The 18,151-nt window shown below is 40.9% G+C and overlaps 1 protein-coding gene across 1 annotated transcript; it reads left to right on the forward strand.

Moving 5' to 3' along the window:
* The first annotated feature begins 2,197 nt into the window (after positions 1 to 2,197).
* On the forward strand, positions 2,198 to 17,250 carry UBXN2A (UBX domain protein 2A). The gene is made up of 6 exons (XM_009952688.2): positions 2,198 to 2,238; positions 3,679 to 3,814; positions 5,666 to 5,775; positions 7,399 to 7,539; positions 12,472 to 12,636; positions 15,421 to 17,250. The coding sequence occupies exons 1-6, from the start codon at positions 2,198 to 2,200 to the stop codon at positions 15,707 to 15,709; spliced, it is 882 nt and encodes a 293-aa protein (XP_009950990.1). The 3' UTR covers positions 15,710 to 17,250.
* The last annotated feature ends 901 nt before the right edge of the window (positions 17,251 to 18,151 follow it).

An 18,151-nucleotide genomic window follows, 5' to 3' on the forward strand; every position in this document is an offset into this window, starting at 1 on the left:
TGCCAGGAGAGGCCGGGAGCATCGTACCCCAGTGACCAGATGTAGCTGTGGTGGGCTGCTGGCAGCTTCAGCTTCTTCCTGGGTTTTAAATTTAATTTCTGGAGGTGAAGGTTCGGTTCTGTGATGTTTTTTGTCACAGACGCAAAAAATCTGTACCAGACCTCTTCAAGTTTTATGTGACACCTAGGGGATGGCTGTCAGAAGTTGCGGGGAGAGGTTGGTTGTGCTGGTTGGGTTGGCTCGCTGAGCTAAAGTGCTTGCAGTGCAGTCTGATCGCTATCTCCTAATGGTTTTTTGGTCATAATAAACATCGATACGCTGTATAGGCTGATTTCTTTACCTTGATCTATTACCACAAACCTTTCTTCTAAGTGTATTTGCTGTTGTACTGTAGAAGGAACAGCGACTTTCACAGCTGACCAGTTTTGAATACTATTCATGCACATTAGAGGACGGCCTAATGTAGCAAAAGAATTAATTTGAAGAGCTGCTTCATTGTGTCTGTCTCTTTTAACAGCGCTGATGACAAGTCACAGAGAATCAACAAAAGCAGATGGCTGGAGGTGGCTCTTGTGCTTTGGGGAGTAGTCTGTTGAATAGTGAAAGGTTAGAAGATAAGCACATCAACACAAAACAAAAAGTACTTCGTGCTGAAGTATGTTAAAACGATTTGGGAGGAGTTTGGAAAACTATTTTTTAAGCACTCTTAAATTCACTACACTTACTCGATGCTGAAAGTTCGTTTTTTCCAAGTGCAGGTACAAAATTCCAAGTACAGTGACCAGATACGCTGATAAGGCCATAATGCACCAGCACCGGCTTGGCTGATGGATATCTAACGCTCTGGCAGAACATTTTTGAGGGGTGGGGGAAGACTGTAGCGCATCTTGTGTGACATGTGAAAAGTGTGCTGAGTGCAGTGGTTTGACCTGATGCATAACAGCACCAGTTAAATTGAAGGCTTTAAAACCCGGTATGGACATGTCAACTGAATCTTTTTGGTCATTATGGGGGTTTTTTGAAGGCTTGTCTACATTTCTATAGAATGTATAGAATCTCACAAGGATTTGACCTTCAAGATGAAAGAATACCAGTATCAGCCTCCTGAGGAACATGCATTAGTACTGACTAACTTTTTTTTGTTGTTGTTAGTGCTGCAGTGAATGTTGTTTCCCCCTAACCTCTCCATCTTGTTAATTTAGATGTCAAGATCACTTAAAATTTATTTGAGTCTTGCTTTTTCAGGAGTCTGATGGCTGTCATTGCTTAGTTTGGCGCTCTCTAGAAGCCACGCACAATATTGTGACTTAGTCCCAAACCTGCCAGGAGCAGAATGTCATCTGTGTAACCCGTACCCAGCAGTTGTCAGGAATAACTCTTTAAACATAGCTGCAACTTAAAATTTCTCCTGGGAGCTTGTCTAATTTTAGAATGATTTTTTTTTTTTTTTCCCCCTAAGGATGTTTTTGGGAGTGTCTGGTTTTTTGTGACTTTCTGTAACTTTTTTCAGAGAGCTCGCAAGCGAGTGTAATGAGATCGGTATGGCATTCTTCATTTCTTTTGACTTGGCAGACTAGTCCTGTAATATATTTACTACTTACAAATCCAGGATTTTCTTTCCAGCTAAGTGGTAACCAGAAATGATAATTCACAGTGTCTGGGATGCTGCACCGGTATGTTGAGGTATGGTAGGAAGAGGAACCTGACAAATCTTGCACCTTTCAGTAGTGCACACTGTAAGGTGAAGGTCATTAGAGTGCCTGCAGTGGCAATGCAGTTTTTCTGCAACTGCCTCGTAGTGTGAAAAATCAGGGGAGTTTAAATCAAGCTGCTCAGAAAAGGAATGTGGTATTTTTTCCTTGCTTAGTGTAAATATGGGCAGGTATTTTCAGTTCCCGTGATTTTTGTGGAATTTATTTTGTACATTTATGAAAAATGGCCTTCCTTTTGAACGTCTGAAACCGATGCATGGTTCATGTGTCATTAAATTAGAAACTGCAGGAAAACAAAGAACCATCTGGAGACTTGGTGGGGGGGAGGTTGGGGTTTCTGGTTAAATGTACTACCAACACAGGAAAAACTATAAAAAGCATTTCAGATACAAAAGCAGACAAAGCGTGCTGGACACTTTGTCTGATTGGTTTGGTTTGGTTTGTTTGTAAACAGTCTTCTTTTCATAATTAGGCAAAGCACCAGAATGAAAGACATGGACAATGTCAAAACTGTAAAGAAAGAATGGTAGGTGCCAGTTCCCCTCCCCCTTTTTCCTCGTCCTTTCCTATTGCTGTTTGTGTGTCCTGTCATGACCCTTCAAACTTCGCTACGTTTTAAAATGTCAATGTTTTTTTTTCTGTATCCACTTACACCACATATACTGAAATTTAAAAAAACCCGAAAACCTAAAAGAGTTTTCACATACCTGGAGTGTTTCCTAGATGCAAGAAGCTGTGTATATATATTTATTTAAAGTAGAAAGTCAGCCTTCCAAATTGCTAACTCACTGTGCACCTCTACATTTGATATGGAGGTGTTTGGTTTTCCAGTTACGTTTCCAAGGTAAAGCATAGTGAATACCCAAATTAATGCTTTGAATTTCTTTTCTTCTATTAGAAAACTAAAATGGGGACAGCATACTTTTGAAAGTTATTCTTTAATGTTGTTTTTCTTTTGTTTAAAGATGTTAATCTGTAGGGATTCTTAGCGTTGCATAGATGTACCACAAACAATTCCTTTTTATGCAAATGTATCTAATTACCGTTCAAGTAAGCATTGCTACTCTTGAATTTAATGCAGGGTTTTATGTAAAACTGGGTATTTTTCAAGAGCTGGGATTTTTTTTTTCTGAATTGCTTAAAATAGATGTTACTGGCTCTCCAATAGAAATAACTCCTGCAATGTTTACCAAAAGCTGCATAATCCTCTTACTATGCAAAGAATCTAAACTGAAAGATAATCATTCATTCAGGTTGCATATTTGTGCATTTTGATTGGTGAAAAGCTAACAGAAACAGCTGTCACATATACGATGTTCTATAAAAAGATATGGTTGATGCAGGTTTTTAATACCCTGGCAGTCTCCACAGTACTGAAGCCTTCTACTGTATTTCTTCAGTGTGCTCAAGTGGTGTCAAGTCACTTGTTAGAGAAACTGCAGAACACACTTTCAAAGACAGTAATGGTGCATCTGTGGAGGTGCTGGGATTGGGGAGGTTCAAGCCAGGGTGGGGGAGTAAATCCCAGGGCAATTTTCTTGCATGTGGTTTTTAAAACTTACAGCAAAGGAAGTCGCCCAAGCCTGTGTCATGGAAATGCTTTAAGGAAGGCCTTTCACTGGGGTGCAGTTAAATGTTTGATGCTCTACATTAGAAGTATGAGTCACCTAACTTGCGTTCCTTGCTCTGATACCAAGTTTAGAAACTCCTGCATGATGAATTCACCTTTCCTATTGTCATTCTTTAACTTGTGCTTCTGAAGTGCAAATAGGAGCGGTTAGAGATTAGTAAGAAGTTTCTAGAGCAGGCACAAGGCAAAGTTGACCTGATGTTTTGTAACAGCCAAGCAAGCTGGGTGCAGGGGAGCATGCCTTTTATACCTCTTGGTACTGAACTCCTAGGGTAACTGCTTGTTTTCTAATGTGCTCTCTGAGGCGTCATTTTCACTTGTGTCTTTGTTCTGCAGGATGTGTAAATCGGGAACTGGTGATCAGATTTTGAATGATACAGAACAAAACTGTGACTACTTTGTAGATAACCTTTTTGAAGAAGCTCAGAAGGTTGGTGCTATATGTATGCCCCCAACTACAGTCAAGAACCAGGTAGGTGGTGAAGAAAAAATACTCGTGTTTAACATAATAGCACTCCAGGAGTACTCTGGGAAATAAATGCAAGAAGTCCAGCAGTCTTATCTAGTACATCTGTAAATAAATGCACACAGAATTCAGACAGCAGTAGGAACAGTCTTCCACCTGTTAGTCAGCCAGGCCTGTGCTTCTGTGTGCCTGGCTCTCACTGTGTTATGGTGGTTTTAGTGTTGTTCTAGGACTTACGCCGGCATTGGGTAAGGCATTTCTGCTTTATTGGTAAGGAGAGTGAGCTGATCGTGAGGTGCAAGGAATGACAACTAGTATTACATAAGAAATTGTTTAAAGAATTGCAGCCTTATTGTGCAGAAACATAGCCCAGATTTTTTTTTTTTCGTTTGCTCTCACTTGTATAGGTGTGGTAGTAGTGGGATGTTTAGTACGGGTTTGTATCCCAGTGATCCTGCCCTTTTCACATTTCTCTGTTACTCCCCAAAGACTGGTAAGGGGCTGGAGAAAAGGCCGTGTAGAACAAAGACGTCAAGGAGAAATTTGGAGTGGGCATTGCTGGACATTATGTTCATGGATCCCCAGCTGAGCCTGGGAGAAAAGGAGTGTCAGGAGCAATTCCTTAAATTGCAGTTCTGAAATAGTCTTCCATGGCACTGCTGGGGTCAGGGGCTAAATGGGAAGTTGGTGTGGAATAATTAGCCCATGTTAAACTCGCATACTGGCTCACTGTAGAGGAACCTACCCCTGATGAGAACTCCTTCCATACGCATTGGTGCCATGAGACAAGACTTCTTAAAGGAATCTAATCTTGATGACTGCTATACACCTTTTTGACAGATTGCCCAACCAAAAGAGAAGGAATTTTATTCAGTAGTTTGCCCATGCTGTGTATTTATGTAGCAATCATCTCCTAACAAGTCACAGTGGAAAAAAAAAATTAAAAAAAATTTGTCAAGTACTATAAAGAAAATTGAGTACTATCAAGCCCAGTTCAAACTAATTTCCAGCTGAGGTGAATTGTGCATTTGTACCTGCTTCATGTACCTCACATGTGGCCAAGTATCTGTCAAGTTGATGTTATTTCAGGCATCAGACCTGGATGATCAAATCCTTCCTTAAATGGCATAATGCAGAAATATGAAAATGCAATCCCAAATATATCCATGTTAATGTTGGAGAGATTTCAGTGAACAGTGTGTGAGGGCCACAAGTTGAAGTAGTGGATGGTCTCTGGCAAAGTTAATGACTTACTGATAAATCATTTTTTCATTCCCCTAACACCAAGGTTTTGCATATACCCAGGAATTCAGGGTAACATAAATGTGTGACTGTCTGAAAGTGAATTTTCTGATACTTGCTGCATTTCCTGAGTGAAAGGCTTCTACAGGCATTATCTCCACACCTTACTTAAAGAAAATCCTCCTGAATGATCAGAACAAGGCTTTACCCTAATAAATCCCCAGCTGGACTATGCTGGTAGTTGGTGTTCCGACACCAGGCATGTGTGCTCTCAAATTAGCTCTTGAAGAGTTGCGGCTGGCTGGGATCTTCCAGTTCTTTTCCTTTTTTTATATTTTTTTTTTCTGGCTGAATTGAAGGAGCATTCTTGACCTAGGAAAGCAAAGTGATTGGGGGAAGGTTTATTTCTATCCCTGATTGACACAAGACACTTAGAAATGTCACTTACCCCTTGCAGTTGCTCTGTGTGTTGGCACAGGGCCAAAACAGATTATCATGAGCCTTCTCTCAATATTTTTAGTCCATGCAGTGGATGATTTACAGTCATAGGGTACTGTGGGTACACCAAGCTGGTTTTACATTAGTGTTATAATGAGAGTTGTTCTTAATTTATAGGTTGATGTAATCATAAAGCTTTGGAAAAACGGGTTTACAGTCAATGATGGCGAACTCAGGAGCTACGCTGATGTTGCAAACCAGCAGTTCTTAGACTCCATTAAAAAAGGGTGAGTGAGTTTTGTGTTCTTAATCAGCCTGAGTTCATGTGCTTTGGATAGCACTTAGTTTATGCTCTAAATTTTTTACAGAGCTGCTTGGCTTTGCTGCACTGCAGTATCCCTGTAGGAGCGTAGGCCACTGCCTGTCTCAGTTCCTGCAGTGCTAATGGCTGTTTTAGCATCAACAGGTTTAGTAAAGCTTTCCATTGCAGTAGTCATACAGTTGCTGATGAAATAGATAAAAGTGAGTGTTGGTAGGGGGCACAGCAGGTGCAGAATGAAATAAAGAATAAATCAGAGTGCCCAGTAAAAGCCACTGATCAAATGGTACTTTGACTAATGAAGTTAATGCGCAGGTGGCTGAGCATTTCTGGTTTTATGGTCTTTGTTTCCTTTTTGTTGATGAAAAGCCTTAAATGGGCACAGTTGTTCCATGTAACATCAAGAAACTCTGATCAGTCTTAAATTTCAGACATTTTTTCCTAGTACAAACTTGCTATTTGTGTGTATATAGCCATCTCACTTTTATCCCCGTTAAAAATTAACATGCTGTCCTGATTTCTGCTAGTGTTTGCAGTGTTACTTTAAAAAAGCAGGTTGACTGTATAGACCACTGTAATTTTGAGCCTTTAATTTGTAGTCTGTTTCCTCACTCCATACAAGTGGAAAGGAGAATATAATTTTGTAGAGAATATAATTTAATAATTCCTTTTCAAGTCTGTGAAATTACTAAGCCATTGTATTCTTTGTCTTTTCCATACTTTGCTAGCCCATCAAAACCACTAATTTTACACTGTATTTCTCCTCTATGGCTGTCAGCTGTGTTAGTTGTAACAGCAATTAGTTGCACTGTGTAAAGCCCTTTGCTTTTGTTGTGTGCCTGTGTCAAAAGTTTCCCACCTTTCTCCCACCGTTTGCTTGTGAAGATGCTAATTACAAGATGGTTCCTGCATAATTGTTGATGGTAGGGAAGTACTTAGTATGGCCCATGGGCCAGCTGAGCCCCACCACCCGAAAATGTAGGATCCGCATCAGAGCTCACAGACAAAGGCGTTATTGTGTTCTGCTGAACGCAAATAAAGTGTTACTGAGGTGACGTTGCTGCACTAGAGTTTGTAGCTATTAGTGATTATCTAATTTTTAAAAGCTGAGATTCATTTTTATTTCTAATTAAACACGTTGTGTCTAGACTCAGTTGTTTCTCTTTAAAAGCCAATTGTCTTTTTTTTCTTCTTGTTTTACTTTGCCTATAAAGTAATTGAACCTTTTGCAGCCACTTGGTGATACTGAACTTCCTACATGTGTGCTTTGCAGTGGTAACTGCTGAGGAGATTTGAACATCATTCAACAACTTGTATGATCATGGGTTTTGGGTGGGGTTTTCTTGGGTTTGGGTGGGTTTTTTTTTTATTGTTCACTTTCTAATTAATTTGCAGTGCAGGAACTTGAAGTTGTTTGTATGTCATGCACCTAACATAACTCTTAGCAAATACCTGAAAAGTGTTTGGGTTTTTTTTTTTTAAAGCGTCATCCTTGAAAGGCTAAACATAGGACAGGTATTAATCATTAATCTATTTTGTATACTGAAAACAGTATAGTAATTATTTTTCTTTTTTTTTTTTTTTTCATAAGGGAACTGCCTTTTGAGCTACGAAAAGTGTTTGATAAGGAGGAGATAGATGTGAAAGTGGAAGATAAAAAAGATAAGGTGTATTTGTCATCGAAAAAGCCAGTCTTTCATCCCTTTTCTGGACATGGTTACAGATTAGGAAGGTGAGTAATCTGGTGTGATCTATGATTCAGGAGCTGAAGGGAACTATACCTGTGGTAAAGGATCTTGTAATTCACTCTGGAGTTCTCTAATCCAAGCTCCTGCTAAAAGGAGGGGCAGCTGTGGGGACAGATGAGGTTGCCCACGCCTTTATCCAGTTGGGCCTTGACATCCTGCAGGAGTGGAAGCTGTGCAGCCTGCAGGATGCAGCCTGCAGTTTCCTTATGTCCAGTCTGAACATCTCTTGTGTCAGTTCACGTCCGCTGTGAAGAGCCTGGCTGCTGCCTCCTGATGACCCTGGCAGGCTGCTGTTGGGTGTGCGTCCCCCCAACACCATCTCTTCCACAGGCTGAACAAGCACCTTTCCTCACAGGGTGAATGCTCCAGCCTGCTGCCAGCTTGGTGGCCCTCCGTGGAACTTCCTCCGGTTTACTAACATCTTTCTTTTATTTTGGGTACCAAATCTGAATGGAGTATTTAGGTGTGTCTAATGAGCGATGCATGGGGGATAATTGGCTCCCACAATCTATGTTCCTGTTAATACAGCCGGGATGCTGTTGGCTTCCTTTGTTCAAGGTCTCAATATTAGCAGAACTGTTTCTAGCTGAAAGGTTGTCACTCTTCTGTTCTGTGGTTTAAGAGAAAAGAATATCTTTGAAAGCTGTATGTGTGATACTTTGTGTGAGAAGAGGGGAGTATGACAGTCCCATAAGGGGAACTGAAAAAGTAAGAGGTCACTTTGGATTCTTTAAAAATTCCTCAGTATTCAAGCACGTGTTTGTTGCAGTAATACATTTTAGCATGTTACAGTGATCCTCTTTCCTTTACGCCACGACTCTCTCGTGGTTGGACAGTGTCAGCCACTAATACTAATACTAAAACTGAACTTGATTTCTAACCAAACAGTACTGTATCTTGGAAGGCTGTTGCAGAGGGGCAGCCAGGAGTTCACGTATTTGATCCCTGTGACTTTTGCTTACTCCAGCCGAATGATCTGCTTCACATATCCCTGTTGTGTAAGACTTACATGCTTATAAAAGCAGACTTCAGGCTAGGGAACAGAGCACATCCAGTGCGGGGGAGCCTAGAGGAAGCCTTCAGAGGTGGGACTGCCTAGTGACCTGCCCACTGGGGTTAGCAGACTGTGGTGAAGCCTTAGGTGAACAGCTTGTTTTGATTAAGTGCAAGGGGCTTGCTGCTGAGGGAAAGCGTGACCTGGATAGGAACAGATGAGGCAGGGGAAGAAGATAATAATGTGCAGAGTAAGAGACTGATAGCAGTAAAGGATGAGTGGTTCCAGGCTGCCTCAGAGAAGCAAGTATCTGTTTTATCAGTTTCATCTGTTTCTGTAGCACAGTCCATTCAGTTGCTACATGCTTGAGTAGATAACGGTCAGCAGGGAAAATCTGCCCTTGAGAGATGGATGAGGTGCTGCAAGACTTGCTCTTGGTAGCACTGAAATCCTGAGCAAACGAGGGTCAAGAACTTCAGCTTATTTTGTCTACAAGTAGACCTGTATACAGCAAAAGCAAAACCATCTTCAGTGTGTGGGTTTCTGCTGCTAACCGGTGTTAAACGGTAGGTTGTTCGGTTGCTTGTTGTGCTCTGTCATGCCTGCAGCAAGTAATGATCTTGCTTCCCAACAGGCGAGTTAGGTTCTGGAAACATGCGATCCTGTGCATTGCGGTTGACTGGTCTGGTGCACTGAGACATCCTACAACTTGCTCAGCATTTTTTTTTCTTGATGGACTGGATAAAATGCCTTTTTTTCCCTACTCTTGATGGTCTGTTCAGTGCTATGCTGTCAGAGCGTTTTCTTTAAAGATGAGTGAATACTTTTGCTGGTGTTGGAAACATGAGCAGTAAGTGCTCTTACTCAGTAAGGTAGTACAAGGTAGTGCTCACTTCCTGATGTTAAGAAATATCCATTGCATACACGTACTACTTTTTCAGCAGAAAAGCTTTGTGAGGAAATAGTAGTGCTGCCTGAGACCTGTAACAGGTTTTAAGGTATAGAACTCCCTTTTCACAGTTGCATTTTTGTGCTTAGGCAGAAATGAGAGAGGCAAATGACTGAATAGTTTACTTCAGCTTATGACCTAGCTAAACTTCAGCTTATGACCTAGCTAAACTTCAGCTTATGACCTAGCTAAACTTCAGCTTATGACCTAGCTAAACTTCAGCTTATGACCTAGCTAAACTTCTGCTTATCAAATAAGCAGATTTTTTAGTAGTATATAGATTTTTCTGCCAGTGTTCCCAGAGGGATTATGTGGTGGGTGAGCAGTTATGAATTGGTCTGTTGACTGGCTCATTAAAACTTTTGTTGGATGAAGAATGGAACTAGAAATATGGTTGTTGATATAACTCAGATGAGCTTGATCCTCTCCCTTTTTGTTGTACAGGAGAAACAAATGAGACTTACCAGACTTTTCCAATATCCCTTACGAACCTATATAACTAACGGGTATACTCTGTTTTGGCTACCACTGTTCAGCTACTTTTAATAGTTTGGGATGTAACAAGATTTGGAACCACACTTTTCTATTAAGCTTGTCAATGCATTTTAAAGACTGCCTCAGAAGCATGTTAATTAAAGTATTGACTGAAATCCCTTGTAGTGAAATGGGCTTGCTCTATAACCTCATCAGGTTAAAACACTGTGTGTCAAACTTCTTAACCATTAGTCAGGGTAAGGCATGATACCTAACTCTTGGGCTTTTTCTTTTCAGAAAATTGACAGGAGGCTCTTAGGTCTCTTCGATCTTTGGTTTACATCTTCTTTTGATAATCTTATAAAAGGAGTAAGCCTTTAAAAGTGGTGATAATGCTTTGATCTCAGGCTAATAAGAGACTTAGATTCTTGGTTTGTGGCTTTACTCAAAGCTCCCGCCACTAGATGGCTTTATCTGTCAGTTCTGCAAAGAGCAAAGTTGCTACATGTAGAAACGCTTTAAACCTTGGTGAATATAGCTCTTCTAACTTGCAGCTTAGCTTAATGTGTTGGCTTCTGTTCCACGCATACTCGCTATTGAAAGAATCATCTGCAGTGCCTACCACAAGTTCTGAGATGTGACCATGGGGGAAGTCAGATTGACACCAAAACCTTTATCCCTTTGTGGCAGTTGTCTGAACTCAGCTGTGACTGATGGGCTAAACCAGGGGCCTGGCAGCTGTGCAGTTGCCTCCCTCTCCAGCTTCCGCGGTGCTGGAGACAGCTGGCTCACGCAGGAGTGCTTGTGCTCCAGTGGCTGAACCTGGACCTGAACACCACTGATGAAGTACACAGCAAAAGCTGATCGTTGCTGGACTGAAGTATGACCTGATTTTTTTTTTTTTTTTTTTTTTGCTGTGCTCCTAAGACTGTTTAACATTATCTTGGTGGTGCTCCAGCTTTTTTCTCGGATTTGGAGGGCAATTAGGGTTTAATTGGTATTAAGGTCAAGCATGAACAGAAGCTGGGTGTGAGATAAGTAAATCAGTAGGCAGGTGGGTGATAGTAAGTCACCTGTACTTGGAGTGCCAGAATGCTCTACAGATGTGCCTCTTGGAATCTGTTGGTGCCAAGTTCTTGTGCCCCAGCTGATTTCTGTGTAATGCAAAACAGTCAATTCGTGCCTCTCATCTGCCTCCAGTTGCAATGAACATCTCTTATCACTCACTTGGGAATGAGATTCCTTGATTCTCATTGTTTTTGCAGAGTTTCAATGGAAGAAACAAGAAATGCCTTTACTGGCTGATAGCCTGGAAGTTAGGGCACTTAACTAGGTGGTGGGTGATCAGAGTTTTTGAAATACCTCAGACTGAGAAGGACTTGAGCCCAGGACTCACTTTATTAGCTTGAATGTATTAAGTTGTTAGCCAACTTTGATTTAATGATAAATTGGCTGTGACTTTTCTGCTTTGTGATTAAACTAAGACAGGTACAAGCACATAAGGATGCAGTTTGTCTGCATAGCAGATGTAGTATTGTTCAGGCTGTTGCTCTGTGGCCATTGCTTACCAACTTCTCTCTTGCGTGAGAACTCATCAATTTTCTGTGCAAAAAGAAAGGTTTTTTGCAAACCACCATGAAGTTTTATATAGTCGGCGACCACAGGTGAGCTGAGAGAAGAAATGGTCACTCCTTAAATTGCTGCTATTGTTTTGCAAGCAAATGTCTGGTTATACTCACAAGAGCTGAGGATGTGCCCATTGGATCAGGCCTTGTGATGACTTAAACTGTACACGCTGAACAAGCTTAGTTCTGAAAGGAGCAGTAAGCTTTAGACACTTGTTCTGAATAAAAATGTTTGCCAGTAACTTTTTTTTTTTTAAGGCCATGCACTGGGACTGAGGTCCCTGCATTCTGTTAAGTGATTTTGTGGACCTTTGCCTTTATGGTAGTAGGGTCAGCTGTCAAAAGTGCCTTAGGAAAAAACAAAGTCCAAGTGCTGTGTGCATCACACTAAGTCAATTTCTCTGATAGATGAGTAATGCTTCTAAGCTGAAATAGATGATGCCGGGGTCTAAATCAAGGCTAACAACATTCAGTTAAATTGAATTACTGTAATCACATTATGGTGAAAATTAACATTAAGTATGCAAATTCAATACTCAAACCCCTTAAAGTTTCACTGGTGTGATTAGACTCTTTCATCTCTTGTGTATTCATATTTAATCCTTTGATATTTAAGTTCCCTTCCATCTTGTAAAAACGTTTAACATGAGCAAAGTGAAATTCTTCAGCATGTTGAACTCTTCAAGAGAAAGTATTGGCATACAGTTATAAATGGCACCTTTTTTTCTTTGTCAGTATTCCTATGTTTGTTAAAAAAGAAGTCCTCAATGCACCCTGATACAGGACAGAAAGCTCTAGAAGCAGAGGTTTGGGGGGAGATTTAAGCCAACATGTGTACACAGAAGACATGACCTCGTATGGCTTTTCTTTTCAGTGCTACTCCAAGGATAATCTCTAAAGTAAGAGATGATCATCAAGGACCTGATGACAAAAGACACCTGCCTTTAGTACCGTTAAATGATTTGGAGCCGATCACTAACATCCAGATCTGGTTAGCTGATGGGGAAAGGATAATTCAGAAATTCAATGTTTCTCACAGGTGAGATTTATTTATTGTCCTGTGTATTTGCATCTGAACTATTTGTCCTATGCCCATATGCATGATGAGTCTCTAATTTCTGTGAATAATCTACCTCCTCAGTTCACTTAACGTTGGACTGGTATTCAGCTGTATCTAGAAAACCTGCTTTCAGATTCTGAGAAATCTGACAAAAATTCTGAGAAAGCTGACAAGAAAGGAGCATAAGAGGAATGCAAACTGATGTTAATAGTCAGCACATAACTGAGCATAAATGAAAATCTGAGGAAGCAGTAGGAGTTCTTTGTAGGTTAGTGGAAGTTCAGGTGTATGTCTTGCTCATTACTAGAGGAAATGGCTTTTAAGATGACAGATCTCTCTCAAAATGACTGCATCTGGAGCCAATTGCTTAGTCAAAAGCCTGTTAGTCATTGGGCATAGGCGGCACCACAGCTGAGAGCTGGAGGATGTGAATTGAGCCGGAGAAACCTTTAGGGAGGGCCAGAGTCAGGGTGCTAGGCAGGGGAGGTGCATCACCTGCATGTCAGCATGGACAGAATGGAATGTGTCCAATGTGTTTAATTCTTAATTAGTAAAATTTCTGGTTCCCAAAAAGACTTATAACTGGGGGTAACATCAGAAGGTGTCAGCACAGCATGTGTATGCAGGAGCTTCAAGAAAGTAGGATTAACTCTAAGATTAAATTGTAGAACTACTGTCTTCAGAGACCTTTGTCAAATCTGTAATTTGAGAAATTACTCAGTACTATACAGTCACATCATGTGGAAAGGACATGTTGCTTGTGTTTCTCTGTGAAGCAATTTAAAGTGATCATAGATTTAAGACAACCCAGGCTGCTGTCAAGATAAACTGTGTATGTCTTTGTGGCTAATCAGAAGAGCTCAGCAGTTGAAGGTTAATGACTGTAACTTTTTCTTTGCTGTTAGTGGCCTGAAGTATGAACTGAAACACTGTTGTGATGTACTGCTGAAGGGTTAATTGCTATTTTAATTGTAAATACTTCATTGGAGGGCTTAATTATTACAGGTTTCACACATTTAAGTATATTTAGAAGCTTTTTGTCTCCATGGTAAATAGCAGTTTAAACAGCTGCTAAGTGCTTTTGGAGAGGAAAAAAAAAAAGTCTGAGATAAGCAGAACAGCCGCCTTACTGATGTGATGCTCTTTTTGAAGTAGTTCGCAATAAATATTCCATCATAACATATCCTCTTGCCACGGGACCAGCATGTTTGTCCTGTAAGAAATGGGGAAATCCTTTTAGAGTACATATCCTCAAGCATTGTGATTGCATGTATAGCACTGCTTTCAGTGGAGAAGTAGAAAACAGTCAACTCTTTGTTTAGGAAACTATAGGTAAATAACCTGTAGCATATGTATTGCCTGGGTAAATTGATTACTTTCACCCTTTTGCAGATAGAACGTGTGTGTGTTTCACGGTAACTACTACTTTAGATACGATATGATTACTCATGAAAGACTGAAGTTACAGCACTGGACCAAAAGTGCAGGGTAGCAGTGTGACACTGCAGTATGGGGAATCGAGGAGACAGGAGAGTGAAGCAACTAGCAGTGCAGTGCTGTAGGAATGGCACACATAGCTATGTCTTAAATAGAGTTGTGCCCTTTCTTGAGCAGTTCCTAAGTTGGTGTGACTCTGGAGCATCGGGTACAGAGCCTGGAAAGCAACTTGTTCATTCTCAAGCAGATGGCTGGTGGCCAACTGCCTGACTTGCTCTTGAGACCCAATGAACTTCGATATAGTGCATGTAAATGTCCAACGAATAAGTTATTCCTGCTTGAGGTTTTTCAGGCTCTGAGCTTACAAGACCAAGCACTGCCTCTTAACTGAGGCCTGTGTGCACAGGAATTAGATGCTGACTCTATCTGTCCTAGGAAGTAGGCTAAGGCATGAAAATTTGGTCATTTGTGCTGCTAAACTGCTAGGATGGCTTTCCCACAAGCCGACTAGTGCTTTCTCAAACAATATCTAGGCTTGGTTCAAGTGTTAGCTCAGGTCATAGACTATTCCCAGGAGGCAGTAAACCTCATGGGCTACCCTGTGCATGGGGGAGAGGAAGGATGAGTTTAATAATTTGACAGTAGCCAGAGTCTACCAGTTGGCCTCAGGATCAGAGAATGGACTTTGACACTACGTTTGTTTTACTGGTACGGATGTGTCCTGACATCTTCATTTTCTAATTAGGTTGGTCAATCCTGATTCTTGCACAGGAAAACCTCTGTCTTGCTTCATTTGTTGCAAGGTTCTTCGCACCTTAACAGGCAGCTTGAATCTGTGATGAATTCATTGCTGCACCGGCTTTGGTAGAAGGAGACTACATTTAGACCTAGCTAACTCCTAAGCTATCCAGACACTTTTCTTTGTTCTTATTATAGTTCTGCTACACGTACCACACACTGGAGGCACCTTTATTCTAGCTCTTGGCCACGGAAGCCTCAGGTAGGAGCTCCACCAGCTGGTTAGGAAATGGTAGGCTTGTGTAACTATCATCTGAGCCATAGTGAAGCGCTTGAGTGCTCAGAATAAGGTACTCGTCCTTTTTTCCTTGGGACTACTCTTGGATTGTGCAAACCTTGGTCTTTGCCTCTCAAGTGGATCAGGCACTTCAGGATACCACCCCACCTGTATTCCTCCGTTTCTGTGCCGTCAGCTATTACATGAATTGGGTGTCTCATTCTCTTCTTGTGGCGCCCATGTGGGTTCTGCGTATGGTCTGTATTGGGATTGGAGTGCTCTAATGCTGAGTTTTCTTTTTTTCTTCTCAGAATAAGCCATGTCAGAGACTTCATAACAAAGTATCAAGGCTCAGAGGGAAGTGTCCCCTTCACACTGACTACTTCGCTGCCCTTCCGAGAGCTGCGAGACGAGACACTCACGCTAGAGGAAGCAAAGCTGCAAAACGCTGTTGTCGTTCAGAGACTTCGGAAAGCAACTGAACCTTTCAGACTCTTAATGATAAAAGCGCCTGACAATGACTATAAAACTACTTCTACACCTAATGGACAGCTCAAGAATGAGCAAAAAAGTACTATCAAAAGTACAAGATCAAATTAGGTTTTAACTGGCCAAAAACTACATACAGGTGGAACTAGACAAAGCCAAAAATGTAACCAGCAATATCTGGAAGCACTCTCATCATCACGTACTGTGCTCTTAGAGAGCAAAATGTGTGCTGTGCTATCATCTGCTGTAACAGAAGTACTGGGTGGTCAGAGCCTGGCTATATAATGTAGCAGAGGTAACTGTACAACAGGTCGTCCTTAGAATTTCCTTAGGTAGAAAGCTTCTTAGTTCTTTAATGAGTGTATTTAGGCAGAACAGTTCTCTGAGACTTAATTACTACTGATAGCACCTTTTAAGGAAAAACAGTATTTATTTTTGCACTTTGGACTAAAGTGAAGCTGAACTGACTGGTTTCACTTACATTTCAGTGTAAGCTGCTGCAGTTTGCATTCTTCTCACAGTGATTTTTAGGCAACAGATGCTGCAGGGAAGCTCACATTTGAAGTCCTAACTAACGTGAGAAAATCTTCAATGTCAGTATCTTTAGGATTTAACTTTTATCGCAAAAATCTGCAGCGTAATGTTCTATCAAGTCTTCACACGGTGGTAGGTGCATGTGTGAGAAGATAGAAATGAGGTAGTCTGGTGCATACTGCATATGAAGTGCCTCAAAGTAAGCTCTGAAGGAATTGTTATTACCAATGGTTGAAGTGGTTTCTGCCTCTCTTGTGCTGCTACGGGTGTCTTACAGATAGGGTGATGTTAAACTACCTAGCTCATTAGGATAGGGATCCACTTTTAGCCTTGTCACACACAAACTTCAGCTTTTCTGGAGATTACCATGCAGGAATAGTGGCTTAGAAGGACACAGTTGCTTTTGTATTATGTATCTGCCTCTGTCCTGAACTGGCCAGCTGATTGAGACAATCATTGCATGTGGCCACATTTCAAAGATGTTAAAAAACCTTATTTGAAAACTGAGGGTTCTTCCCTGCCTTCTGCCCCGTTTCCATCCAAATCTTTTATTTTGCTGTTAAAGTACTTGAGGCATAAGATTCATAGCCAACTATTCCATGTTTTGCTAAAGGGGAAATCAACATAAAGACTAAAGATGTTGTACTGTGTTTGCTAAGTAGCCTGTGGGCTTGTGAATGGAACTAGAGTCTCTAGGTAAGACTTCGCCTTGGGCCTTCAATGAACACTGACCAGTTTGTGCTACCTACGCAAATGGATGATTGTTGGGGTTGAACTTCTTTTGCATGGTTAAATGAAAGATGGGTTTGGGATTTCCTGGTTTTGTTCTAAATAGAAAATGACTTAACTGGAGTGATTTGAATTCTGTCTAAAAGTCATGTTACTTCAAACTGGGGATGGGCTTACTTCCTTCCCAGGGACGTAAAACTGTTTTGCTTCAGCATTCTCCTGGTATGTTTGAGGGCAGTTGAAATGAAAGTCAACTGCACAAATATCTGTTCAGGATATTCAGAAAGCAAATCTCTGAAAACTATGCAGTTAACTGTTTCCAGTGCTACAAACTTCATGTTCTACTGTGTCATTCAGGTTTATGTAGCAAATAATACAACTAAATTTTCTTTCCTCTTGCACTGTCTCCTCTACTATATGAAAAGGCTACCAGTTCAGTAGTGGGAAGAAATGTGCAGACAAATCCACTATTAAATTGAAGAGACAAGTCACATACAGACCCAGGCCCAACTCTCAGTTTGCAGAGCTTCCTGAACAGTGAATTTTATTAATTAGTGCTTTTGAATTTGGCTTAATCTAAAACTAAGCATTAGAAAACCACACCTGCTTAATTGTAAGCTGTTCTTACCTTGTAAGTTGTTCTTACCTAAAAGGTGCATGAAATGTCAAAGTAGCAGTATGTTGTTCCTGCATTTGCAGCATAGAAATTCAAAGAAATAATTAGTGTAAGATTGTAATTGAAGGGGGGGGGTGTGCATCAAATTTTAAGGCAGGTAAGTCCATTTTGCTTGTTAGCAAAAGACCATGTTTTTTGAAAGGAGCAGTGAGTATTTAGTGTTTCAACATTGATTCATGTCTGCTGTCAGAATTTTAAGGGACTGGATAGCTTGATTCTGCCTGGCGGTCTGTTGTGCTTTACTGAAATAGAGTGTTTCTGGCTACAGCTTTGGTGTACTTGAGTGTGTGTTTGCACTTTGAAAGTGTCATGATCTTAATTACAAAATGAGAGCAAATCTTTGAAAAGTCAAGGGTGCTGTTCACTGCCCTAATCCCATGTTAGGCTAGAAAGTGCCTTTAAAAAAAGGCAACGAGCTGTGATTGGATAACTTATTTCCTAATTTGGAGAAAATCTTTGGAGTGAACACAGGGTGCTCCTAAATCTGATTGGTTTCGGTCAATTTGTAAAGACTGATTAGCTACCGGTAGTGTCTGGACAGCCTAATCTCTTGCTCAGCACTGTAGATAGCTATTGTGCATTGGTCAAACAACAGTAAAACTAGCTTGATCAAT

This window comes from Leptosomus discolor, chromosome 2 (genome assembly GCF_034619465.1).
Source record: "Leptosomus discolor isolate bLepDis1 chromosome 2, bLepDis1.hap2, whole genome shotgun sequence".
NCBI classification, from domain to species: Eukaryota; Metazoa; Chordata; class Aves; order Leptosomiformes; family Leptosomidae; genus Leptosomus; species Leptosomus discolor.